General features: G+C 45.8%; 1 protein-coding gene and 1 non-coding gene across 17 annotated transcripts; both read left to right on the top strand.

Moving 5' to 3' along the window:
* Positions 1 to 3,562: 3,562 nt before the first annotated feature.
* Positions 3,563 to 3,634, top strand: TRNAG-UCC (transfer RNA glycine (anticodon UCC)). Its single transcript has one exon. It is a non-coding gene; the product is annotated as a tRNA-Gly (tRNA).
* Positions 3,635 to 3,749: 115 nt separating this feature from the next.
* On the top strand, positions 3,750 to 26,498 carry LOC141060809 (kelch repeat and BTB domain-containing protein 8-like). Of its 16 annotated transcripts, none has more exons than XM_073557183.1 (6): positions 3,750 to 3,902; positions 11,317 to 11,376; positions 12,542 to 12,629; positions 12,783 to 12,861; positions 23,359 to 23,586; positions 24,950 to 26,498. In XM_073557183.1, exons 3-6 carry the CDS (start codon positions 12,566 to 12,568, stop codon positions 26,364 to 26,366), a joined length of 1,788 nt encoding a protein of 595 aa, XP_073413284.1. In that variant the 5' UTR covers positions 3,750 to 3,902; positions 11,317 to 11,376; positions 12,542 to 12,565; the 3' UTR covers positions 26,367 to 26,498. The 16 variants fall into 16 exon arrangements, with proteins under 16 accessions (XP_073413284.1, XP_073413285.1, XP_073413281.1 ...); XM_073557171.1 differs by having other exon boundaries at positions 3,818 to 3,902; positions 12,475 to 12,629; XM_073557186.1 differs by having other exon boundaries at positions 3,826 to 3,910.
* The last annotated feature ends 612 nt before the right edge of the window (positions 26,499 to 27,110 follow it).

Genomic DNA, 27,110 nt, shown 5'->3' with positions numbered 1-27,110 from the left:
TGGACCATGCATCAGTTGTGAGGTGCACCTTTCCGCTCACTGACTGCTTGAGTGCATGGACAATGCGGTCTTTCACATGATGGTGGAGGGCTGGGATGGCTTTGCGAGAGAAGAAGTGGCGACTGGGTAGGTCATAGCGTGGTACTGCATAGGCCATGAGTTCGCGGAAAGCTGTGCTTTCCACCAACCGAAAGGGCATCATCTCAAACGAGATTAGTTTGGCAATGTGGGCGTTCAAACCCAGTGTACGCGGATGAGAGACTGAGTACTTTCTTGACCTACTCATAGTGTCTGGGAGGGTGAGCTGGACTTGAGAGCTGCATATGGTGGAAGTAGCGGTGGACAGGGCGGACTGAGAGAGGGTTGATGATGGTGATGGAGTTGGTGTTCTTTCTGATGGCCTAGAATCAGTCTTTCGTTAATATAACAGTGGGATTCCCTGACTGCTGTGGTCTTGCAACGACACCTCAACATTTGCTGCTGTGCTAACCGGTGGGCTTACAGTGGGGGAAACAATGTAGCGTTGCTGACTACCTTCGTTGTGATCAGTTGCACATGTGGCACTTGAGGTTTGATGTTGTGTCCACGCTTGCAAGTGCATGCTGGTTAAATGTCTAAGCATGCAACTGGTATTCAAATTTTTCAGATTTTTCCCTCGGCTAAAGGTCTTTGCGCACTTCTTATAGATAACCTTGGCCTGATCATGAGGATTTTGTTCAAAAAAGTGCCACACTGCACTCTTCCTACTTTGGCAGACATTTTGCGGCCTAGCACGCTGTGATCTTTTGACCCTCTGGACAAGCTGTCCAGCAACTCTTTTGATGTTTGGAACCTGTCTTTGGAGTGCTCCGGGCCTGCCAGATAACAGCTGTTGCGATGTCGATGTCTGCTGTGGATGCTCCTCATCTGAGCTATTGGAAGCAGCACCCTCTTCCCCCAATGGATGCCAATCTGGGTCAACAACTGGGTCATCCATCACCTCCTCTTCTATGTCATGTGCACCTTCCTCTGTGTCACCGTGTATGGTGGTATAGTGTGCGGGAAGGGGCACCTGAGTCTCATCAGGGTCAGAATCTGGCTCTGTACACTGCAAGGACAATGTAGTGCTCTGAGTGAATGTACCAGCAGAATCATCCATCAGCGGCTGCGCATCAGTGCACTCCATGTCAGATTCATCTTGGCCTGGGTAATTCACCATTTGACTTGATAATCCAGGCATGGTATGTGAAAACAGCTCCATGGAGTAATCAGTAGTATGGCCTGCGTCATCCTTCAATCTTGGTTGGGGTGAAGGACAAAAGGAAAGGTGTGGTTCATGAACATGAGCCTCCAATGACGGCTCAGTGCTTTTACTTTTTACAACTGAAGAAGAGGAGGCGATAGAGCTGGAGGCTGAGTCAGCAATGTAAGACAAAACTTTTTCCTGATGCTCTGGCTTTAAAAGCGGTTTGCCAACTCCTAGAAAACTAAGCGTTCGAGGCCTTATGTAGCCAGACGATGACGCAGGGTCAGCACCTCCTGCATTCGGTCCTATTTTGCTCTTGCCACTACCATCAGATCCACCACCAACACCATCATTACCAGCTGCCAACCCCCGCCCAATTCCACGGCCTCTTCCACCAGCCTTCCTCATTTTTGGTAGAAATGTAGACAAAATCCAACAAACTATATAGTAATGTGAAACAAGGTACAAGGTGTCTATAGGACAGGGGAGATTTTGAATTTCTGCAGACACTTGTGGACACTGGACACTTTTGGATTGTGTGAGGCCCACTGATATCTGAGCGCTATGTGACAGGCTCGATGGCACAGCTGTGACCAAAGTGACTAGAGGATCAGGGAGATTTTGAATCTCTGCACACACTTTTGGACACTGGATGGACACTTTTGGATTGTGTGAGGCCCACTGATATCTGAGCGCTATGTGACAGGCTCGATGGCACAGCTGTGACTAAAGTGACTAGAGGATAAGGGAGATTTTTAATCTCTGCACACACTTTTGGACACTGGATGGACACTTTTGGATTGTGTGAGGCCCACTGATATCTGAGCGCTATGTGACAGGCTCGATGGCACAGCTGTGACCAAAGTGACTAGAGGATAAGGGAGATTTTGAATCTCTGCACACACTTTTGGACACTGGATGGACACTTTTGGATTGTGTGAGGCCCACTGATATCTGAGTGCTATGTGACAGGCTCGATGGCACAGCTGTGACCAAAGTGACTAGAGGATAAGGGAGATTTTGAATCTCTGCACACACTTTTGGACACTGGATGGACACTTTTGGATTGTGTGAGGCCCACTGATATCTGAGCGCTATGTGACAGGCTCGATGGCACAGCTGTGACTAAAGTGAATAGAGGATAAGGGAGATTTTGAATCTCTGCACACACTTTTGGACACTGGATGGACACTTTTGGATTGTGTGAGGCCCACTGATATCTGAGCGCTATGTGACAGGCTCGATGGCACAGCTGTGACCAAAGTGACTAGAGGATAAGGGAGATTTTGAATCTCTGCACACACTTTTGGACACTGGATGGACACTTTTGGATTGTGTGAGGCCCACTGATATCTGAGTGCTATGTGACAGGCTCGATGGCACAGCTGTGACCAAAGTGACTAGAGGATAAGGGAGATTTTGAATCTCTGCACACACTTTTGGACACTGGACACTTTTGGATTGTGTGAGGCCCAATGAATATCTGAGCGCTATGTGACAGGCTCGATGGCACAGCTGTGACCAAAGTGACTAGAGGATAAGGGAGATTTTGAATCTCTGCACACACTTTTGGACACTGGACACTTTTGGATTGTGTGAGGCCCAATGAATATCTGAGCGCTATGTGACACGCTCGATGGCACAGCTGTGACAAAAGTGACTAGAGGATAAGGGAGATTGGATTGCTTTTAAAAAATCAGTTTGCGGAGCAGTGGGTAAACAGCAATGCAGGAATGTCAGGAAGCCTTAGAAGGCAGCCCAACAACCAACACCACTGATACACCACTATATAGCCTCCCCTTGCACTGCACACACAGTGACTGGTGTGTTGTGCAGGCCAAATCGCTAGCAGCAGAAGCAGTTTTTTGTCTTCTTCCCTGCCTAACGCTCTCCCTACAGAATCAGCAGCAACCTCTCCCTATACTAAGATCGGCAGAAGTAAGATGGCGGTCGGCGTGCACGCCCTTTTATACCCCCTGTGACGCCCACCAAAGCAAGCCAATCACTTGCATGCCCTTCTGAAAGATGGTGGTGACCCGTGCCTATGTCATCACGTTGCCCACAGTGTCCGTGGATCCTGATTGGCTGAAAAAGAGCGCAAAACAAACTTTTGAAACGCGACTTTGGCGCGTAAGTCGCCGACCTCGTGGCCGACCTCATCCTAGGGTCGGGTTTCGTTTCATGAAACCCGACTTTGCCAAAAGTCGGTGACTTTTGAATTTTTTCGACTCGTTTCGCTCAACTCTACTCTCAGTAATAAAGATCTGTGCACACCAGCTCTACCCTCTCCTGGCTGCAGTGGTGATCACACTGTTAGTAGCAGGCTGACTCCAGCAGGCGTTGGTGGTATAGTGGTGAGCATAGCTGCCTTCCAAGCAGTTGACCCGGGTTCGATTCCCGGCCAACGCAGCACTTAATTTTATTTTCCTAAGCGCTTTTGATAAATGTTTATTCCTCAGTTTCACTGTATTTTTAGGTTTATTACTAGTTTTATTCCTATATTTATGGCGTTGTCATGCTTCCTCCTCACACTAACCCTGATCAGCAGCATTATAGCTCAGGAGCACTGACTTCCGTCCGGGGAGAATATAGAGGATTTGTGATCAGGACTCGGAGGTTTCCTGCTGTGATCATCATCATCATCTGTTTGGGTGGAGACCTTTCATTTGGCAGCAAGGTGAGCAGGTGAGCTGCAGGTAGTGGCCAAAGAGCTGAGACTCCATGTAAGTAACTTCTGCAAAACTCCATGTGCGACTACAGGGAACCTTCATGTGAGAGGCAAATGCTTACCTGGCAATTCCTACATCTAAATGTGTGTATAGATCTGTGCAGTGACATGGCTGCTTGTGCCCCGGTGTTCCCTCAGAGATGGGCAGCTTCTACATCGCGGGGCAATATGAGTGAATGGGGTCGTGTTCTGAATTCTAGGTTTCCGTAAATTGCAAAAAAATCTGACCCGGTTGGAATTTTTGTGACTTTTATATCATGGCCCCCTATCCACGACCCCATTATTACCCTATTATTAGTGAGTGACTGGGATGAGGTGTTATCTGAGCATGCTCAGGTGCTGGATCTCTCCGGCGCGCACGAATACTATGTTCCAGTGTCTGCGGCTGCATGTCTCTCAGGTGTTAGACAGCTGTAACCTATGGAAGATCGCCTGTTTGTTAGACAGTCCCAGCGTGTGCTGCGCCTGTTGAACAGAACCGATGCGGGGACACAAGTACCCGAGCGTGGTCCGATAACGCCTTATCTGGACACATTCCCTCATCACTAATGGCAATCTTTGGCTGCCTGACCTGTGTCATGGCCCAGCTTGCCATGTAGCCTCAGGCCTCCTTCACGGGTGGCGCCATTTTGTTTTTTTCTCCTCACGGATGCCGCTCGTACCCATTACTACCTCTGCTGCTGCTCACGTTTGTGTTTTTCACGTATCATCTGTCTGTCCAAAACGCTTGAAGCGGCCATCTTGTTTTTCCGTGTACGCCTGAGACGGCCATCTTGTTTTTCCGTGTACGCCTGAGACGGCCATCTTGTTTTTCCGTGTACGCCTGAGACGGCCATCTTGTTTTTCCGTGTACGCCTGAGACGGCCATCTTGTTTTTCCGTGTACGCCTGAGACGGCCATCTTGTTTTTCCGTGTACGCCTGAGACGGCCATCTTGTTTTTCCGTGTACGCCTGAGACGGCCATCTTGTTTTTTTTTTCCCCAGCCACAAGGGCAAATACAAGTCTGTGAAAACCGAGTACAGCACGCGGCTGGCGTCCATGTTTAACATTGCAAAGTGTAGGAGAAGCTTTGTCATTTATTTCTTCATCTAACAGAGAGAAAAAAACTCGGGACACATTAATGTTAAAAACGGTACCCACTACTGATGACGCCTGGGTTTTTTTTTTTTTTTTTTTTTTTTTCATGCGCAACTCTGTTCCATCTTAATGGCAACATTGAAGATGGCGGAGGTCACAATTTGCCACCGCAGTACGAGTTATTTTTCTGAAAGGTGCGAAAACACACTTGTAATGACGCGGTGGTAAGAAATTGCAGCAACAGCGCTCCATATTTCAAACTGCGCTCATAGCATGCTGGTGGATCCACAGTTCTTTGGTTGTGGGGTTTCTGGGTTTTTTTCCCTTTTTTGACACTGTCAAATTTTAAAAAAATATTTTTTTTTCTTCCAGCCTTTTGATTAGACATCGCTCAGTTTGGAGCGAATTCCACTTAAAATGCAAAAAGAAAAAATAAACCATGTGAATAACCTTATGTTACCCATCTAGAGATGTGTTCAGTGTTTTTGAGCATTTTTATATTTCTGCTTCAGTTTTTGAAAAACCTTTTGGGGATGACACATACATGTGATCTCTTTGAAGCGGCCCCTGATAGAATCTGCTCTAGAGTAACCTTTGTCCGTTCCGAAGGAGGTTGAAACTATTCAATATAACAAACTATTCCAGAACGTTACAAAAGCCCCTTCTTGATGCAAAGAAAATAGTCCAGAAAATGTCTAAAATATGGTGCGTTTCCTGAAAGGGAATCTGTCACCTCATTTTTGGCCTATGAGATGCGGCCACCGCCATCAGGGGCTTGTCTACAGCATTCTGTAATGCTGTAGATAAGCCCCCGATGTATCCTGAAAGAGAAGAAAAACAAGTTAGATTATACTCAGCGGGGGGCGCGGTCCGGTCCGATGGGTGTCGCGGTCTGGACCGGCGCCTCCATCTTCATACGATGCCGTCCTCCTCCTTACTTCTGCCTTGGCTCCTGCACAGGCGTACTTTATCTGCCCTGTTGAAGACTGGAACAGCGCGATCCTGAAAGCCGGACTTCTCTCCTTCCTATATATGCTGTTGAAGGCAGAGCAGAGTACTGCAGTGCGCAGGCGCTGGACCTCTCTGACCTTTCCCGGCGCCTGCGCACTGCAGTACTCTGCGCTGCCCTCAACAGGGCAGATAAAGTACGCCTGCGCAGGAGCCATGGCAGAAGTAAGGAGAACGGCATCGCTAGAAGATGGGAGGCGCCGGACCGGACCCCCGGGTGAGTATAATCTAACTGGTTTTTCTTATTTTTCAGGTTACATCAGGCGCTTATCTACAGCATTACAGAATGCTGTAGATAAGCCCCTGATGGAGGTGGCCGCATCTCATAGGCTAAAAATGAGGTGACAGTTCCCTTTAAGCAGTTTACCACTTGAAACCTCATTGTTATTGACCGCTTCAAGAAAAAACTTCATCTGCACATAGCCTTCAGTTACTTGAAACCGGTCCTTTGTGCCTTTCCAGGACAGCTGGGTCGATCTGTTGGGGTGGGCAGCTTTGTGCCTTTCTGGGACAGCTGGATCGGTTGGTCAGAGCGGGAGGCTTGGCACCTTTCCGAGACAAGTGTCTCGGTCGGTCGAGGTGGACAGCTGAACTAAAGTCATGTGTTCTGTTCTGCTAAATATTATTTATTATTCATTTTTATAGCACCATTTATTCCCTGGTGCTTTATATGTGGAAAAGGGGCATACAAAGACAAACACAATAAACATGAGCAATACATGGCACACACAAGTACAAAAGGAGAGAGGACCCTGCCCGCGAGGGCTCACAGTCTATATACAAAGTTTAGTGCTTATTAACTGACATAGGGTCACTATGATCTTACATAGCAGAACCCCTCCTAGCAGCTGACTTCCCGCAATAATATCCATTCTGTATTGCTCCATGAAGAAATACTGCCCTCTAAACCGAATCCTCCGATCTTGCAATTCCAGAATACTTCCGCTCTCAGCATCTTTCCTGAAAAGCAGTGCTATGAATATCATTGGCACAAGTAACCCACTTTTGGCCAGGCTTTTTTCTCTAGTATCCCTCACGACAGCACACCTGGAGGATGTTACCCCTTTCCTAATAGCTACAGGAAATGACAAAGAGGTTAAATAACCCCTCCCACATCCTCCCCCTCAGTGTTCTTTCCTGTCCCTACTAGGGATGAAGATTTCATCCTAGGTGTACTGTGCTGGCAGCGGTCACCAGGGAAATCTGAAAGCTGGGGAGCAGACTTGCCTCTCTTCCCTGAGCGTTGCTCCCATCTCCGTTAGAACTCGAGACCCCCTCCTCAAGTGCGCACGTTCTGGCAAGGTCTGGGGGAAATTCTTCAGCTGGAGGCCTCTCAAAGCTCTCCAGCCTCTCTCCTCCAGCGTTGTGGAGCAGCTTGTCGCACACGCGTGAAGACTTCTGCTTCAGCATACAGGAAGGACTTTTTGTGTTCCATTCTGGAACGCATGATCATATTACAGCGCGGAAGGTGTCGGCGGGCCTAGACACACACACACACACACACGGGTCGCCCTCCCAGGGCTGTGGGGTACTCTGTAAACGGGCCGGTCCTTCAGAGGGAAATGTCACAGCAGCGGTGACCCGGTCCGTGGCCCTGGGCGCCCATGTTAAAGGGGTTGAGTTGGTGGGAATAATGTTTATGAATGATTCGTGATGCCACCTGTGGTGTTCGGCAAGGGAGGTGTTAAGCCGACGCTGCAAACAGATCCTTTGGGACAGATGGTGTAGTGCAGCAATGATGCTGTAGTCCCAGGGCAGTGTAGATAAAGGGTTAGGAAGAAGGTGCAGTGTTTGTCACAGAGAGGTATCAGTGCCGAGGATGTTGCAGGTAGGAGGTAAGGACACAATAGGGTGCAGTTTCTTTACCTTTACTTGGCAAACGCAGTCCAGGGTCCTGATTACAGATGGCACAGGAGCAGACAAGCCTGGAAGCAACTCGGGGATCTCTCTATCATATGGGTTGTGTAGTCTCCTTCCTAGCGCTGGCTTGAGGTACATGCAGTACAGTGTTACACTGAAGTTCCTCCTTCTTATCTTCTCTTAGAACTACCTTGTATGGCAGACAGCTGTAGCCCTCTATCTCTCTTGGCTCATCAGTCGCTGTTGTGCCTCTGAGTCTTAGGTGGGAGTAGAGCATTTACAGCTTCCTACTCCTCTGGTTTCTGTTGCAGGACCTTCAGTATCCATACAACCGTGGAGACCAGGCTCCAGATCATGCGCTATCACAAGGAGGGAGCTCTCCGTCCTCAGCTCAACCTCCAGCTTCTCTCCGCACGTCTACACACGTTGCCCTCCTCACAATAACTGCTATTTTCCCTTCCTGGCCCCCAGAGCGCGCTCCTCCCCCAATCCTGGTTCAGAGCTCCCTCTGCTGGCCTGGAGTGGGAACTGTGTTGCATGACATGGTTAACTGCTAGAGAGATCCTTCCTTGCTTCCAAGCATAACATCACCCTCCCTGGAGGAAGGCGATGCCACTGTGGTGACCATGCTCCTGGGGGCGCCACACACACACCTGGACATCGGAGGGAGGAGGTGCTCTAATCAGAGGACAGGTGATGCAGTCCGGTCGCCTATATAAGAGCCCCAGACAGGAAGACATCTAAGGTAGGACCACTGTGTGGTAAAAACATGGAGATGTCAGCTTCCACTCGTTCTGCACCTGTAGATCCCAGCACCATCCTGGTCCCAGTAAGTACCCTGGCACTGGGTGTCCATTCCCTGGTGCAGGTTAGAATCTTATGATTCCTTCTCTTTATTTTTAGGGGGACAAGGAACCTGCATCAGGAAGCAGGTTCAAGACTTCACGGAGATGTGCAGTCTGTACAAAAAAGTTGACCTCTTCGTATAAGAAAACATTATGCAAAGTGCATGGAGAAAGTCATTAGGGAAGAGCAGCCATCCGTGATGGCAGAGATTAAGGGCCTAATTTAGCAGGGGATTAAAACCTCCCTGGCTGCCCTTTCCAATCCCACACCTTCTCCCAGTGTCCCTCCAGAAACAAAAAGGTGGAAGCTTAATTTAGAGGAAGAAGGGAATGATGACTCTCGGGATGAAGAGTCCTGGACAAGCCTCTGGAAGAGGGCAAATTATTCCTAGACCCAGAGGTTTCCCAACAGGAGAGAGATTCTCTTTGGGGGATATAGAGGAACTCCCCACGGCAGTAAGGAGAACCATGGAGATCGAGGAGGAGAAGATGGTACAGGAAGAAATGTTCGGGGGACTCTGTTCTAAGAAGAAGCAGGTGTTTCCCATTCACAAGAATATCCGGGACCTGGTGCTAGAAGAGTGGGAATCCCCAGAGAAGAAGCTGGCCACCCCAGCAAAGATGAAGGACAGGTTCCCTGTAGGCGACGAGACAGCTTCATGCTGGTCAGAAATTCCAAGGGTAGATGTCCAGATTGCTAGGGTAGCTAAGAAGACTACACTACCATTTGAGGATTCCTCCCAGATGAAGGACCCTCTAGAACGTAAGATGATTGGGCTACTAAGAAAATCATGGGAAACTTCAGCATCTTTATTAAACACCAATACAGTATCTACATTTGTGGCTCGATCAATGTACTGTTGGCTGGGGCAACTGTAGAAACACCTGTCTACAGCTACCCCCAGAGAAGACATCCTAGCTTCCCTACCTCTCCTCCAGAAAGCGACAGGTTTTCTAGCAGATGCCTCTGCAGAATCGGTGAGAGTGGCAGCAAGATCGTCAGGATTATCAAACTCAGCGAGACGAGCAGTCTGGCTGAGATCTTGGAACGGGGATATGACCTCAAAGATGAAGTCGTGCTCTTTCCCCTTCAAAGGGAAATTCATGTTTGGTCCTGCCCTAGACGAACTGCTAGAAAAGGTTTCAGACAAGAAGACCTTACCAGAACCCAAAAATATTATTCACTAAATCAAACTGATCCCTGCTTAGGTGTAGACGCGTTAGCCCACCCATGGACATTAAGACTGGATTATGCCTTCCCTCCCTTACCAATTCTACCGAGAGTTCTGCAAAAGATAAGGAGGGAAAGGGTCATGGTAATCTTGGTAGCTCCATTCTTGCCCAAGAGAAGCTGGTTCGGGACCTTTACCGGGGTAGAAGGACCGATAGAACTACCTGTGGTCATGAAACTTTCTCTATCAGGGACCAACAGTCCATCCAGATCCCGAGAGGTTACACCTGAAGCCCTGGCTTCTGAATTCTCAATCTGGAAGACTAGAGGATTTTTAGAAAAGGTCACTAGGACACTACAAAGCTCATATTTTGACCAGACACTAGCCGACCACCGATGGATCAGAAGATTTATAACAGCAGCATCCAGCATATGTCCAAGAGCTATGAGCCTAGTTCCATCCTGGGACCTCAATGTGGTCCTAAAGGGGCTCACACTACCATCTTTTGAGTCCTTGTCGACGATGGACATAGACACTCGCCTGGAAAACCACCTTCCTTGTAGCAATAACTACAGCCAGGAGAGTGGGCAAACTACAGGGTCTCTTGATCAACGAACCCTACATGAAGGTCTTGCAGGGCAGACTTATTCTGCGATTGGATCCATCGTTTCTTCCCAATGTCGTCTCAGAGTTTAACAAATCTCAGGAGGTAATTCTCCCCTCCTATCAAGAGCCGAGAAATAAGGAAGAATAGTTCCACACTCTGGATGTTCGGAGAACAGTACTCATTATTTCCAAATGACGGCGAAAATTAGGAAGGACCAGAATCTGTTTGTTCTCCTTCGAGGCCAGAATAAGGGGAAGAAGACTTCCAAGTTTACAATTGCCAACTGGATCAAGAGAGCAATCTTGGAGGCATATCAGGTCCATGACCTTCCGCCACCAGAAAAATTTACGGCCCACTCTACCAGAGCAACATCTGTCTCCTGGGCCGAGAAAGCCAGTGATTCCATCAAACAGATATGCAGAGCTGCTACCTGGTCTTCGGTCCATACACTCTACAAACATTACCGGCTGGACCTGATGTCAAAGGAGGACTTGGCCTTCGGAAGAAAAGTACTTAGAGCTATAGTCCCTGCCTAAATACCACTCTTGGATACTGCTCCAGGTGTGCTGTCATGGGGGGTTACTAGAGAACATAGAATTAGACTTACCGGTAATTCGATTTTTAATAACCCACCACGACAGCAGGAGTAATCCGTCCTCTTGCTTAATTTACGTTCCTAAGAGAATAAATATGATTTAATGCACTCCTTCTCCTGTGGTTCTTTATAATAACACTGAGGGGGAGGATTTTGGAGGGGTTATTTAACCTCTTTGTCATTTTCTGTCCCTTTTAGGAAAGGAGTAACATCCTCCTGGTGTGCTGTCATGGTGGGTTACTAGAAACTGAATTACCGGTAAGTCTATGGTAACTCTAATTTTTTTTTCTTTTTACTGTTACCATAGTTCCGCTATTGTTTTGTTGCTTGAGCTTCTGTTTGTATGGCGACTTGTCTATATGCACAATTTTTTAGGGTACATTAGAAGATTTGAACGCTTAACTGTATTTTGGAGGACATGCGCAGTGACAGAGCGATTTTTACTGTTTTGGCTACTTCCATAGATTGGACTATTACAGCCTTAAAAAAGCTTATGTATTTTATTGGGAAAGTGGAACATGATTTTTAGTTTTCCTCTCTTTTGGGTTTTTTTTTTTTTTGCTTCCTGTCTATTTTTTGTTTGCATTTGGAGGATGCTTGACTTTTTGCTTGAGGAACTATTGCCCAAAATTAGGTCTGTGCTGCTATTGTTCCTTACGTTGTAGTTGGGGTGCAATGGCCACAGTGAAACACATTGACCAGTGTGGCACTGTACCATGCAGCTACTCACTTTGTCCTGCTGTTCATCTCCAACGTTCTCCACAAGTAATGTGCCACGGTCCAGAACCACCAAAAGTGGGCCTCTGGATTGTGCAGAAGGAAACGGCAAGCTGATATCCTGCAATCTGTCTATTCTGTCAGAAAAAAGGACTTTATTGTTACAAACGGGTCTGGTGTCCTCATCGTGGGTTTAAAGGGTTCCGAAGCTGTACAAACAATGGCAAAGCTGAAAATGAAGGTGTCTACGACAGCCATCTGACCTGACAGAAACCAGTCAGGACCCCATTTTCATGTAGCGTACCGGGGTGGGGAAGATGAGCATCTCGCCCACGGCTACCACCCCGCGCCACATTACAGATGGGTGATAACTCTCAAGGCATGTTCATACTGGGTTTTTTCAACGTAGACTTTGGAGCTGATTGTGCTCCAAAATCCACATGAAAACTCTTCAAATATGCATTGCATGACTTCTGAATTAATAGTAACAGAAAAAAAGCCTCAAACTCTCCATAAAATGAAGTTTTTGATCTTAGATCTGTTAAAAGGAAAATCAAGTAATAAAACTGTATGAACATCTAATTATAGGGAATAACCCCCCCCCTCTTTTTTTTAATCTCCATCTTTTTTGTGCTTAAGGTATGGTTAGACGTTCTTTTGGAAATTAGTTTGACTTTATCATTTTTGGAGACGTTACAATCTACAGATCACCCGCCAACCACCGAGGTACATGCAGCACGTTGAGGAGGAGCACAAGGACGACCATGACACACTGCAAAAAAGCATCATTGACGGTAAGAGGGCGCTCCTGTATGACTCTGCATTTAGGGTAGGGGATGATAAGAAATGTTTCGCAGTATTTGTGCCCTACGCACTTCTTTTTTGTCTTTTGATACAATATATTATCACTGTTTTTAAGTGGGGTTTTTTTTTTTTTTTTTTTTTAGGATTACGAGAGTTTTATCTGTCAGAAACCCTGTGTGATGCCACTATTGAGACAACAGGAAAAAGGTTCCTTTGTCACAGGTAAGTATTGATTTAAGGGGTATTTGTAAGCCAAAATCGGGAGCGGAACAATCAGAGGAAAAGTTTACTAAAAACGTCACCACTTCTGTATTAGCATCCACTCCTGGTTTTGGCTTCCAAACACTGTTGTAAAATACTGAACACAACCCCTTTAATTTTACTATCTCACACTACTCCACTCTCCTCCACACACACCTCTGCATATGGAAACAATTGTAGTCTCATTTTGCATTGGGGTCACACTAGAATTTTTTGATGTTTCTTGACAAATATTTGGGAGGATTAGATTTTTACTTTCTCTCTTAATAAAGAATGTGATGGAATATGGCTTGATTCATGTCAGTGTCTATTGGCACTGAAACTTTGACTGGTGCCATAATATGGTGTGTAGAGCCTTTTTGGCGGGTGTTGCACCTCCCACGGTCAGACTGTGCCCCGAACTCTGCAGCTTCTGGTATGCTGGGCTGATACAGACCAGGAGACCTGCAGACGTCCCAGACATTGAACCGTGTTCAGACTGTGAATGTTGGTCATGTGTATGGGCAATATACATATAGGACGTGTTGCAATTTATGAAATATCGTTACAATGGAAAACAATGTACATTTTTTTTTTTTTTTAAGCATGTCCTGTTGGTTACAGACTTATGATTCCTTTTTTCAGGATGTCCCTTCTGACAGCACCATGGAGGTCACCCTCCTCCTTCTTATAGGGACAGTAAACACAAGAGAGGTTAAAAGCCCCACCCACGTCCCTCAGTGTTTTTCCTGTCTTTGCACTGAGGGATGCATGAGAGAAGCACTGGAGCATTCCTGAGGGCTCAGGGGGCTGACACCCTCCGATGGGGAGTCCCTCAGCCACAAACAAACAGTTGAGCGGACGAGTTCCTGGGTAGAGCCGCTTCCTCCCAATGGGGGTGGGGGGGTGCTCTCGACTCTGACACCGGCCAACGGGGCACTGCTACTTCCGGAAGCCGTACGGTGGAAAGATCCGTTGCACTTCCGGTGATGTCAGGGGAGACCCCGGGTCATGAGGTTGGCGTACATTCCAGGGTGGAGCACGGAAATAACGCAAGACAAGTCATAAGACCGTTACCTGAATCTCAGGGGGCACAGGGCATGCACCGAGCGCTATGGATGATTCGGGCAAAGGTGACCAGGACTGTGCGTTTTGGCGCAGTCCGGTCGGCGTTAGTACAGCCTGTGACTATTCCCCTTTTCTACTTCATATAGGATAAGGGAACTCCAGCTATGCCTCCACCTAAGTTCAAACGGTCTGGCAAAGCTTCGGCCAAATCCAGACTGTGCCCTGTATGCAATATAAAGTTACCAGAGGCTTATTGCAGAACAGTTTGTGACACCTGCACCGCCAGAGTTGTAAGGGAATAACAAATGTCCCTATTGTCTGCGATGAGGTCTCTAAGGCTGGTTTCACACTTGCGTTGGGCAAACCTGCGGAGGGCTGCGTACTTCCTACGTTAAGCCCCGTGCACTGCCGCACCTCTTCCATTCAGCTCCATCTACGTCAGAATGCATCCTGTGTACCTATCTTTAACATTGGGTACGCAGGCCATGCAAATGTATGCGAACACTGTGCCGAACACAACATGTTGCATTTTGTTGCGGTTGGAGCAGCGTAAAAATGATGCATGCGGAGGCATCCGCGTACATTCGCATAGCCTGCGTACCCAATGTTAAAGATAGGTACGCAGGACGCATGTCGAAGTAGGCGAAGCTGAATGGAAGAGATGCGACAGAGGGCAGGGCTTAATGGAGGAAGTACACAGCTCTCCGCAGCTCTGCCCAACGCAAGTGTGAAACCAGCCTAATCCGGGAAGAAGTCCAGGCCTCTTTATCTAGCTTTTCCCACCCGCAACCTCCCAGACCGGGTCCGAGAGCTAAGAGGCCTCGGTGGGAGATGGAGCTAAGCTTGGACGAGGAATCCCAGCTTCCGGGGTCAGACCAGGAAGAAAAGGGTGAAGCAGTGTTGAAAAATCCTGAACGGGGTAGGAGATATTTATTTGCCTCAGAGGATACCGACAACCTAGTCCAGGCTATCAGATATATGATGCAGGTGGAGGAGGTCCCAAAACCATAGTCCAGACTGGATAAGATGTTTGGTGGACTCAGAGCTCAGAAACAGCGGGTGTTCCCAGTGAATGACCATATCCGGGCCATGGTCCTAGAGGAATGGGAGGATGCGGAGAAATGCTTGGTGGTTGCACGGGATTTTAAGAATCATTTGCCATTTGAACAGAGGGCAATAAGATCTGGGAGGATCCCAAAATGGATGTACCTGTCGCCAAGGTCGCTGGGAAGACATCTATTACCTTTGAGGATTCTTCAAATCTAAAAAACCCGATGGACAGAAGGGCTCCTAAAACAGGCTGGGGAGACATCTGCGGCTTTGATAAAAACTTATAGCAGCCACTTCAGTGGCCAGGTCCATGTTAATATGGATGGGGCTGGGTCGCCCTCCCAGGGCTGTGGGGTACTCGGTACCGGGCCGGTCCTTCAGAGGGGAACGTCACAGCAGCGGTGACCCAGTCCGTGGCCCTGGGCGTGCATGTAAAAGGGGTTGAGTTGGGAATAAAGTTTATAAGTGATTCGTGACGCCACCTGTGGTGTTCGGGCAAGGGAGATGTTAAGCCGACGCTGCATGCAGATCCTCTGGGACTGATGGTGTAGTGCTGCTATGATGTGGTAGCCCTCCACAGGCAGGGCTGTAGTCCCAGGGCAGTGTAGATAAAGGGTTAGGAAGAAGATGCAGTGTTTGGCACAGAGATGTAGCAGTGCTGAGGATGTTGCAGGAAGGAGGCAAGGACACCATAGGGTGCAGTTTCTTTACCTTTAATTGGCAAAGGCAGTCCAGGGTCCTGATAACAGATGGTACAGGAGCAGACTAGCCTGGAAGCAACTCGGGTATCTCTCTATCAGATGGGTTGTGTAGTCTCCTTCCTAGCGCTGGCTTGAGGTACATGCAGTACGTATTACACTTAAGTTCCTCCTTCTTATCTCCTCTTAGAACTACCTTGTATGGCAGACAGCTGTATCCCTCTGTCTCTCTTGGCTCACCCGTCGCTGTTGTGCCTCCGAGTCTTAGGTGGGAATAGAGCATTTACAGCTTCCTATTCCTCTGGTTTCTGTTGCAGGACCTTCAGTATCCTTACAACTGTGGAGACCAGGCTCCAGATCATGTGCTGTCACAAGGAGGGAGCTCTCTGTCCTCAGCTCAACCTCCAGCTTCTCTCCACATGTCTACACACGTTGCCCTCCTCACACTAACTCCTCACTTCCCTTACTGGCCCCCAGAGAAAAGCTTGTCCCCTAGTTTCGGTTCAGATCTCCCTCTGCTGGCCTGGAGTGGGAACTGTTGCATGAAAATGATTAACTGTTTGAGAGACCCTTCCTTGATTCCAAGCATGGCATCACCCTCCCTGGAGGAAGGCAATGCCATTGTGGCGGCCATACTCCTGGGGGCGCCACAGGGCAACTGGAGGAGCAATTAAATAACAAAATGCCTAGGGAAGATATTATAGCCTCCTTCCTTCTAACGAAGTCCACTACAGCCTTTTTTGGCAGATACATCTGCCGAATCAGTACGGTTCTCAGCCAGAAATAGCTCACTATCTAATGCAGCCCGTAGAGCTATATGAATGAAAACCTGGTCGGGGGACAATGCTTCTAAAAATAAGTTTTGCTCCATTCCCTTCTCAGAGTTAAGGGTGTTTGGACCAGCATTAGACAACATCCTAGAGAAAGCATCGGACAAAAAGAAGGGGTTTCCCGAGGATAGATTTAGAAAGACCCAGTCCTCTCGCAAACCAGGGCCATTTCGGAGACAATCAGACTATAGGGGCCAAGGGAAGTCCAGTAGAGGAACCTACCACAAAGGAGGGAAGAGCAAGAGATCGCTATTTGGATCAGGTTTGAGATCTAGAAGACAATTACTCCATTCGGGTCGGGGGGTGACTCAGACGGTTCGTGGCAAGTTGGCGAAACATTATCCAGGATCAGTGGGCTCAGTCAGAACCATAGAAGAGGGTTATGCAATAGATGTCTTCTAACAGAGGATGGGCAAACATCTGTTCGGATGATTTAGTGAATCCTGTTTTGAGCAGGGGGTTGGACCAGACGAACCAGGTCCCTTCCAACTCTACCATTCTATGAGTTCACTGCACTCCTCCCAAAAGGTTTATCGCTACCTGTACCTTATCAACAGATTCTCCCGTGGTAGACTTAAGTGAGCTGGTCGACATTGCTGTTATAATTTCAGTCCCACAGGCAGAGGAGAGCAGGGGTCACTATTCTGCGCTGTTCTCCATCATAAGGCCATCCGGAGAATCACGCACTATATTAAATCTGAAACCCTTAAACCTTTGGGTAAAGTACAAAAGGTTCAGGATGGAGTTGATAAAATCTACAGTACCCCTTATAGACAGGGACGCACTTATGTGCACCCTGCATCTGAAAAGCGCATATTACCAGGTCCCGATTCACCCGGCTTCTCAAAAGTTTGAGATTTGTTGTGGTAAAGATCCAGAATCGAACCTGCCACTTCCAGTTCCAGTGCCTTCCATGCAGCCTAGCATCTGCTACCCGGGTGTTTACCAAATTGGTATCAGAGATGGTAGCCTACTTGAGGAACAAAGGGATAATCATAGTATCATATTTAGATAATTTCCTTCCAGTGACAAATTTGGTGGACGAACTCCGGCTTCACAGAGAAAAGTCTATATCCATAATAGAGTATCTGGGATGGATCCTCATCCTGCATTAGTTGAACTTGGTGCCAGAAAACAGGAACATTTTTCTGGGTGTACTTATTGGATTCCAGATGCAGAACTTCCTTCTTACCGGAGAAAGTAAAGAGACAGTGCAGAACAGAATCCGCATGCTCTCAAACGCCAGAAGCCTGACAAAAAAGATGGAAGAATTAGTAGCAGAAATATCTACAGGTAACTATGACATAGTGGGAATAACCGAGACATGGTTAGATGAAAGCTATGACTGGGCCGTTAACTTACAGGGTTACAGTCTGTTTAGAAAGGATCGCAAAAATCGGAGAGGAGGAGAAGTTTGTCTTTATGTAAAGTCTTGTCTAAAGTCCACTTTAAGAGAAGATATTAGCGAAGGGAATGAGGATGTCGAGTCCATATGGGTCGAAATACAGGGAGGGAAAAATAGTAACAAAATTCTCTTTGGCGTCTGTTACAAACCCCCAAATATAACAGAAATCATGGAAAGTCTACTACTAAGGCAGATAGATGAAGCTGCAACCCATAATGAGGTCCTTTTTATGGGGGACTTTAACTACCTGAATATTAACTGGGAAACGGAGACCTGCGAAACCCATAAAGGCAGCAAGCTTCTGCAAATAACCAAGAAAAATTATCTTTCACAATTGGTGCAGAATCCAACCAGAGGAGCAGCACTTTTAGACCTAATACTATCTAATAGACCTGACAGAATAACAAATCTGCAGGTCATCGGGCGTCTAGGAAATAGCGACCACAATAATGTACAGTTTCACTTGTCTTTTGCTATGGGGACTTGTCAGGGAGTCACAAAACACTGAACTTTAGGAAGGCAAAGTTTGACCAGCTTAGAGATACCCTTAATCTGGTTGACTAGGACAATGGTCCGTTTTGGGCCCGCTTCTTTTTAACATTTATTAATGACCTTGTAGGGGGCATAGAGAGTAGAATTTCAATATTTGCAGATGACACTAAACTCTGCAGGGTAATCAATACAGAAGAGAACAATTTTATATTACAGGAGGATTTATGTAAACTAGAAGCTTGGGCTGATAAATGGCAAATGAGCTTTAATGGGGATAAATGTAAGGTCATGCACTTGGGTAGAACGAACAAGATGTATAATTATGTGCTTAATTCTAAAACACTGGGCAAAACTGTCACTGAAAAAGACCTGGGTGTATGGGTGGACGACAAACTCACATTTAGTGGCCAGTGTCAGGCAGCTGCTGCAAAGGCAAATAAAATAATGGGATGCATTAAAAGAGGCATAGATGCTCATGAGGAGAACATAATTTTACCTCTATTTAAGTCACTAGTGCGACCACACTTAGAATACAGTGTACAGTTCTGGTCTCGGTGTATAAGAAAGACATAGCTGAACTGGAGCGGGTGCAGAGAAGAGCGACCAAGGTTATTAGGGAACTAGGGGGTCTGCAATACCAAGACAGGTTATTACACTTGGGGTTATTTAGTTTGGAGAATCGAAGGCTTAGGGGTGATCTTATTACAATGTATAAATATATGCGGGGACAGTACAAAGACCTTTCTAATCTTTTTACTCTTAGACCTGTGATGGGGACAAGGGGGCATCCTCTACGTCTCGAGGAAAGAAGGTTTAAGCATACTCAGACGCGGATTCTTTACTGTAAGAGCAGTGAGACTATGGAACTCTCTGCCATATGATGTTGTAATGAGTGATTCCCTACTAAAATTTAAGAAGGGACTGGATGCCTTTCTTGAAAAGTATAATATTACAGGGTATATACACTAGTTTCCTTAATATTGCGTTGATCCAGGGAGCTAGTCTGATTGCCGTATGTGGAGTCAGGAAGGAATTTTTTTCCCCAATGTGAAGCTTACTGTTTGCCACATGGGGTTTTTTGCCTTCCTCTGGATCAACATGTTAGGGCAAGTTAGGATAGGATATGGGTTGAACTAGATGGACTTAAAGTCTTCCTTCAACCTTTATAACTGTTACTATGTAATGTCCTCAGAAATAAGAATGCAGATAATAAATGGGAAATGTTTAAGCACATCCTAAATAGGCACTGCAAGCGGTTTATGCCTTGTGGGAATAAATGGACAAGAAATATAAAAAACCCAAAGTGGCTAAACAAAAGTGGGGCAATTAACAGGAAAAAGAAAGCATTTAAACTATTAAAGCAGGATGGCACCGTTGAAGCTCTGAAAAACGATAGGGAGAAAAATACTTTATCTTAAAAAACTAATTAAAGCTGTCAAAAAGGAAACAGAGAAGCACATTGCTTAGCAGAGTAAAACTAATCCCAAACTGTTCAACAATATCAATAGTAAAAGAATCATAAGTGAAAGTGTAGGCCTCTTAAAAATGGTGAGGAAAGAATGATTGTAGATGACGAGGAAAAAGCTAATATATTAAACATCTTCTTCTCCACGGTATTCACTGTGGAAAATGAAATGCTAGGTGAAATGCCGAGAGACATAGAAAACCCTATATTAAGAGTCACCAATCTAACCGAAGAAGAGGTGCGAAACCTGCTAAATCAGATTAAAATAGATAAATCCCTGGGTCTGGATGGCATACACCCACGAGTACTAAGGGAACTGAGTAATGTAATAGACAAGCCATTATTTCTAATATTTAGTGACTCTATAGAGACAGGGTCTGTTCCACAGGATTGGCGCATAGCAAATGTGGTACCAATATTCAAAAAAGGCTCTAAAAGTGAGTCAGGATCATGGGGTGCATTAAAATAGGTCTGGATACACATGGTGAGGGCATAATACTGCCTCTGTACAAATCCCTGGTTAGACCGCACATGGAGTACTGTGTACAGTTTTGGGCACCGGTGCTCAGGAAGGGTATAATGGAACTAGAGCGAGTACAAAGGAGGGCAAAAAAATTAATAGAGGGGATGGGGGAAATACAATACCCAGAGAGATTAGTAAAATTAGAATTATTTAGTCTAGAAAAAAGATGACTGAGCGGCGATCTAATAACCATGTATAAGTATATAAGGGGACAATACAGATATCTCTCCGAGGATCTGTTTATACCAAGGAAGGTGACTGTCACAAAGGGGCATTCTCTGCGTCTGGAGGAAAGAAGGTTTTTCCACCACCATACTGCAGAAGAGGATTCTTTACTGTTAGGGCAGTGAGAATCTGGAATTCCTTGCCTGAGGAGGTGGTGATGGCGAACTCAGTCGAGGGGTTCAAGAGAGGCCTGGATGTCTTCCTGGAGTGTAACAATATTGTATCTTACAGTTATTAGGTTCTTTAGAAGAACATAGATCTGGGAATTTATTCTCACAGAATATAGGCTGAACTGGATGGACAAATATCTTTTTCCGGCCTTGCTAACTATGTTACTATGTTAGTTCCTGAGAGGTCGAGCGTCAATCGGGTCGGCAATGAAAATCTTAGGTTTCCTGACGGTTTTCATCCTTTGTGTCCAGTGGGCCCAGTTCCACTCGAGAGCCTTGCATAGGGAAGTCCTGTCCGTGTGGGATCGACTCCAGTCATCACTCGATACAGGAATGTCCTTATCCCCGGCTGTGATAAGATCACTTCTTTGGTGGTCTCAACCAAAAAAGTTGCAGTTAGGTATTCCCTGGATCTTCTCACCGTGTGTAGTGATCACTATGGACGCTAGCAAATGGGGATGTGGAGCACACATAGAAGGAAAGATTCTTCAGGGTAGATGGCCTTCAGAGATCCAGTCTGTCGTCCAATTACAGGAAACTCTACACTGTGTGGGAGACCCTAAGGCAAAATCGGTCATATCTAAAGAATTGACACGTAAAGATCTTATCGACAATGTAACAACTGTATCTTTCTTACGTCACCAAGAGGGCCCCAGGCACTGGGCACTCCAGGACCTGGCGTTCAGAATTTTTTCTTGGGCAGATGAAACAGTACTTTCGGTGATGGCGGTCCATCTCGAGGGAACCCAGAATACAGTGGTGGATTATCTGAGCAGCCAGAAGGTCTGGCCAACAGAATGGGAGCTAAACAAAGAGGTTTTCCAGTACTTGTGTCATCTCTGGGGAGCACCTCAAATAGACTTGTTCGCAACCAGAAAGAATTCAAAGGTCACCAGATTCTATTCCCTAAATCCCATGGACAATCCAGAGGCTGTCGACACTGAGTCAAAGGTGGGACAGGTCCCCGTCTTATGCCTTTTCCCAATGACGCTTATTCCAGGAATCCTCAGGAAAAATCCAAGAGGATCGGACGAAAGTACTTCTCGTCGTTCTGTATGGGACAAAGAGAAGTTGATTCTCATTGCTAAGAGTCATGGTGTTTGAGGGAGGATATAATCCATCAGGGTCCAGTTTTTAATCAGAACCCAGGAAGACTTCATCTGTCAGCTTGGATCCTGAGCAGGACATCTTGAGAGCTCAGGGGTTATCGGACCAAGTTATAACCACGATTCAGGCTTGTAGGAAGCCGGTCACAGAGGCGATGTATAACAAAATCTGGAAAAGGTTCTGTTTTGGAAGTTGGCAGATCCGATGTTGCGGGTAGACCAGATATTCCTAGGAGCCTAGATTTTCTCCATGAGGGTTTTAATAAGGGGCTCAGACCTAGCACCCTAAAAGTCCAGACATCGGCGTTAAGTACTTTCTTTGACTATTCGTTAGCTACTCACCCATGGATGGCTAGGTTCGTCATGGCAATGCAGAGACTGCGACCCACTTTAAGGCGGTCGGTACCTCCTTGGGACTTGAATCTAGTCCTTAAAGCCCTCTGTAAAGACCGTTGTATACCTGGCGGGAAGATGTCCATTTTCATATCGGACCTTTTATAATGGCGTTTTTAGTGGCTATTACTACCGCGAAAAGGGGTAGGATAAATTCAGGCCCTGTCCACTCGAGATCGTATATTTGGATATGGGAGGATCGCATAATTCTAAAATTAGACCCTGCTTTCTTACCTAAGGTGGTGTCCTCACAGAACCTAAACCATGACATTATCTTACCTCCTTCTGTGAAAATGCATCAAATCAGAAAGAGCAGACCTTCCATGTTTTGGACGTCAGGCAGGAAGTCATCGAGTATCTCGAGGCCATGTGTAGTTGGAGACAGGATCCAAACTTGTTTGTCTTGAAAAAATCTCTAAAACCACCATCGCAAGATGGAATACCTCAGCAATTTCCCTAGCCTACCCGTCAAAAGGGGTCATTTCCCGCCAGCAGGATAGAGTGCCCACCCAACTAGAGCAGTCTCTTGGGCTAAGCGGGCGGGGGCATCAGTTGAGAAAATTTGTAAGGCTGCAACCTGGGAGGCCAGGCAAGATACTTTTTGCCAGCATGATAAACTAGACGTATTATCTAGTCAACAAACTGCCTTTGCTAGGAAGGTTCTCCAGCAGTGGTATTTGGTATTCTCCATGGTGCTGTCAGGAGGGACATTCTAGAAAATAGGTATTAGACCTTACTGGTAATTGTTTCCAGGAGTCTATCCTGAAAGCACGGTTAGTTCTCTCCCTTTGTATTGTTTCAATGATGTCTTATTATGATATTGGGTGAAATAAAGGTTAAATTGCATCAATCATGGTGTGGTACTTGTTAAAACACTGAGAGAGGTGGGTGAGGAGGGACTCTTAACCTCTCGTGTGTTTCCTGTCCCTGTAAAGAGGAGGAGGACTACCTCCATGGTGCTATCAGGATGGACTCCTGGAAACATAATTAGGTCTAATACTTTTTTTTTTTTTTTTTTTTTCTTTCTCCTCCTACAATCTCTCTCTCTCTGCAGAATTGTCCTTTCGTCACTCAGCCCCTACTTTCATATGCTCTTCACCTGTCCGATGAAGGAGTCAAAGAGTGGAGAGGTTTCTCTCCTGGACATCCCCGCATCAGTCATGGAGATCGTATTGCGCTTTATATACACTGGTGAAGTTGATATCAGCATGGATAATGTGGAGGAGCTATTCACAGTATCCAGTCGCCTCCAGATTGGGCTCCTGCAGGAATTTTGCACCAGGTAATATATCTATCAGGTGCTATCGGTCATAATTCACATGTGTTTCCTGAGTGTAGGGCTGTCACACGTTCCCTTCCAGGTGAATGACAACTGGCTCTCTGCAGCTAAGCAGCAGGAAGCCGGTTGTCAATCAGCATGACCTCGTTAGTCACATCCAGTCAACAGAGTAGAAGAGAAGCTGCTGCTCTGACAGGACGTCCGCAGAAGCAGTCAGTGACCGCTCTGTGCCGGCAGAGAACGACGCCGGACACAACAGGCAGGTAGTTACTAACTAACTGCCTGATAACCTTTTAAAAAAAATAACTAAGCTCTCACAGTGCAAAATTACAGCAGATTTTCCACTGTGTATTCACTTGCTGAAAATCTGCTGCATTTTAAGAAATCAAATGCACGTGCTACAAAGCATATTTGCAGCATAACCTGACAGGAACGGTGAGTTTGTGATGAGCACCATGACAGTTTATGCTGTGGCTGCAGCTGAGTTAAGAGTCCTTGTGCTTTAGAATGTGGAAAGGGCAGTAAGCTGCTGCCATTGACTTGTGACAGAGGCCCATTTCTCCTGAAAGCAAAATCATTGAGCATGTTGAAATCCAATGAGTCCTATCCTTCTTTCCCCTCATGTCTATTGTCGAAAGAAAGCTAAAGCACCCCCATACACATGAGATGGTCAGACACACTTGCTGAAATCAATGGGTTTGGCCAACATTCACCTATTATGTATGATACCATGTTGTAAAAATTGGCAGATCTTAGTCACTTGTCACTACACAGGCCATGCTTTCTCTATTCTGCTATATTAACCAAAGCTATTTTTTTTTCTATGTAGAATTAGGAAATTTTGGAAATTTCAAACAAAATTTTACCAAAATTTTTAAAGGAATCTGTCAAAAAGAAATCTGGTATGTAATCTGAGATCATCCTAATGAGAGGAACTGACACCATGGTGTGCAAGCTGTCATTTTGATGCAATCTGTTTTTTTTTTTGTTTTTTTTGCTGGAGATCTAGCGGTACTCAGAATGCTAAGCCCTGTATAACCCCACCCACATTACTGATTGGCAACTTTCTGTGTACATTGACAGCTGCTAAGCTGTGTAAGGGTTGGGGTTACATAGCACTTGACTAGGAGGCACAAGGCAGGTAGTCCTGCAGTGGTAATCTCCTGCTGATAAAACACTGATTTTGTTGAAATAACACTCAGCCTAGTTAGTGACACATCAGTGGAATCAGGGTCTCATCTGTTACCTAATGCTGCTCCCAGATTACATGGCAAAATCTGCTGAGATTCACTTTTGCATGCAGATTATAAATGTTTCATATTTAATGTGATAAGCTCTTGTATGTTCTCTGTTTTTTATTTTGTAGGTTTCTTAAAAAATATATTGACGGTGAAAACTGCCTCTGGATCTACAGACTGGCTCATAGTCACAATGACCAAAGCCTCCTGGATGTAGCTATGCAATATATAAGCCTACATTTTACCGGTTTAGCTGAAAAAGAGGACTTCTTTTTTTTGGAGCTGCCAGAATTAACCAGAATTCTCTCCTCCGATCAGTTGATAGTTTCATCAGAGCTCACCATCTATAACCTTGCTTGCCGGTGGTGGGAATTTCACTCTGACAAAAATAGCCCTCTTCCTGAAGAGTTAGTGAAGGTTGTCAGATTTCCACTTATGGACCCATGTGAGTTAACAGAAGTCAAGATTGATATTCCAACTTCAAACCCTGCCCAAAATTCAGTCGAAATCTGTCTGCGCCAAGGAATGTTTGAAGATCGGATACTATGCATGGACCTGTCGGAAAGATACAAAACCATTCCAGAAGAGGAAGATTATCATATAAACGCTTACGATCCAATTACGGAATCATGGGAAAAACTTCCATTCATCAGTCCTCGTTATCAGCCCGGACTCTTAGCTGTGGGCCACATCTTGTACGTGGCTGGAGGTAAAGATGAAGACTATTCTGTTTCGAATCTGTTACATGTGTATGACTCGGTCAAAAATGAGTGGAAGGACTTTCCATCAATGGCTAAACCCAGATATGGACATGGTTTTTTACATTACAGAGATGCACTATATGCGGTGGGGGGATGTGATGGCCAAGAAGCAGTTAGTTCAGCAGAATGTTTCAGTCTGGTGGAGAAATGTTGGACAGAGATCTCCTCCATGCCATCAGCCTTGCGAAGTTTTACATCCGCTCAACTGAAAGGGAGGCTGTTCCTCATAGGTGGGTTAACTGGTTCCTTTAAGAAATCATCAAGCCATCAGGGGTTTCTGATTTACGACATATCTTCTGACACTTGGAGCCAGTTTCCTCTTCCCGTGACCTTTTCTGACGCAGGAGCTGTTGTTTTTAATGAGAAGCTGTATGTCATTGCAAGTTACAACTCCAGACATGGAAACTATGATCCATACCCACCCTGCGATGAGTTTCAGGCCTATCTGTTGTATTATGAGCAGCCGAATACCATTCCTAGAAGTTTTTGCATGGATTATTTGGGAAGAATTTGTTACTGTAATATACCGCCCTTTCAGGAAAGTGTCGCAGAAGCTGCAGTGGTAGTGTGGAGACATAGGATCTACATTGTAGGAGGAAGTGGAAGGGACGGTTTCTTTCATGAAAAGATGTACTACTGGAACCCTGGGGATCCTAAATGGACCAGATCTAGCAAAGATATTCCGTTCTCATTTCATGGCTATTTAGGAGGAGTTACTATGCAAGTTCCCATGAAACGCTTTCATGATCTTATTCCTGGCAGAAAGTCATCTTATAATTTATGAATCGAAGAGGATTATGTAGAGTGAGCAGAGCAGTGATGGCAGCCAAACCATTCAGTATAACTGTAAATGTTTTGTACAAACCTTTTGTTAACCGGGTTATGGATAAATAAAGTCTATGTGCACGTGTACTTATTTCAGCTTTCAGCAAAATCCTTTAACGCGAAGACATTCTGGGAAGGGAATTGTTTTACTTGGAATATACAGTGGGGGAGAAAAGTACTTAGTCAGCCACCAATTGTGCAAGTTCTTCCACTTAAAAAGATGAGAGAGGCCTGTAATTGACATCATAGGTAGACCACAACTATGAGAGTCAAAATGAGAAAACAAATCCAGAAAATCACCTTGTCTGATTTGGCAAGATTTATCTTTCAAATTATGGTGGAAAATAAGTATTTGGTCACCTAAAAACATGCAAGATTTTCTGGCTCTCACAGACCTGAAATTTCTTCTTTAAGAGGCTCCTCTGTCCTCCACTCATTACCTATAGTATTAGCACCTGTTTGAACTTGTTATCAGTATAAAAGACACCTGTCCACAACCTTAAACAGTCACACTCCAAACTCCACTATGGTGAAGACCAAAGAGCTGTTGAAGCACACAGAAACCAAATTGTAGCCCTGCACCAGGCTGGGAAGACTGAATCTGCAATAGGCAAGCAGCTTGGTATGATGAAATCAACTGTGGGAGCAATAACAAGAAAATGGGAGATATACAAGACCACTGATAATCTCCCTCGATTTGAAG

This window comes from Dendrobates tinctorius, unplaced genomic scaffold (genome assembly GCF_039654945.1).
Source record: "Dendrobates tinctorius isolate UK_male_01 unplaced genomic scaffold, ASM3965494v1 ptg000245l, whole genome shotgun sequence".
NCBI lineage: Eukaryota > Metazoa > Chordata > Amphibia > Anura > Dendrobatidae > Dendrobates > Dendrobates tinctorius.
This window is presented reverse-complemented; position numbering and strand designations above follow the sequence as displayed.

What these genes read in the sequence shown, in the direction of transcription:
- LOC141060809 (XM_073557184.1), top strand. Translation starts at nt 12,566, where the DNA reads ATGCAGCACGTTGAGGAGGAGCACAAGGACGACCATGACACACTGCAA. An exon ending in GCAAAAAAGCATCATTGACG is followed by an intron (nt 12,630 to 12,782) that starts GTAAGAGGGCGC and finishes TTTTTTTTTTAG; the next exon opens with GATTACGAGAGTTTTATCTG. An exon ending in AAAAGGTTCCTTTGTCACAG is followed by an intron (nt 12,862 to 23,358) that starts GTAAGTATTGAT and finishes CTCTCTCTGCAG; the next exon opens with AATTGTCCTTTCGTCACTCA.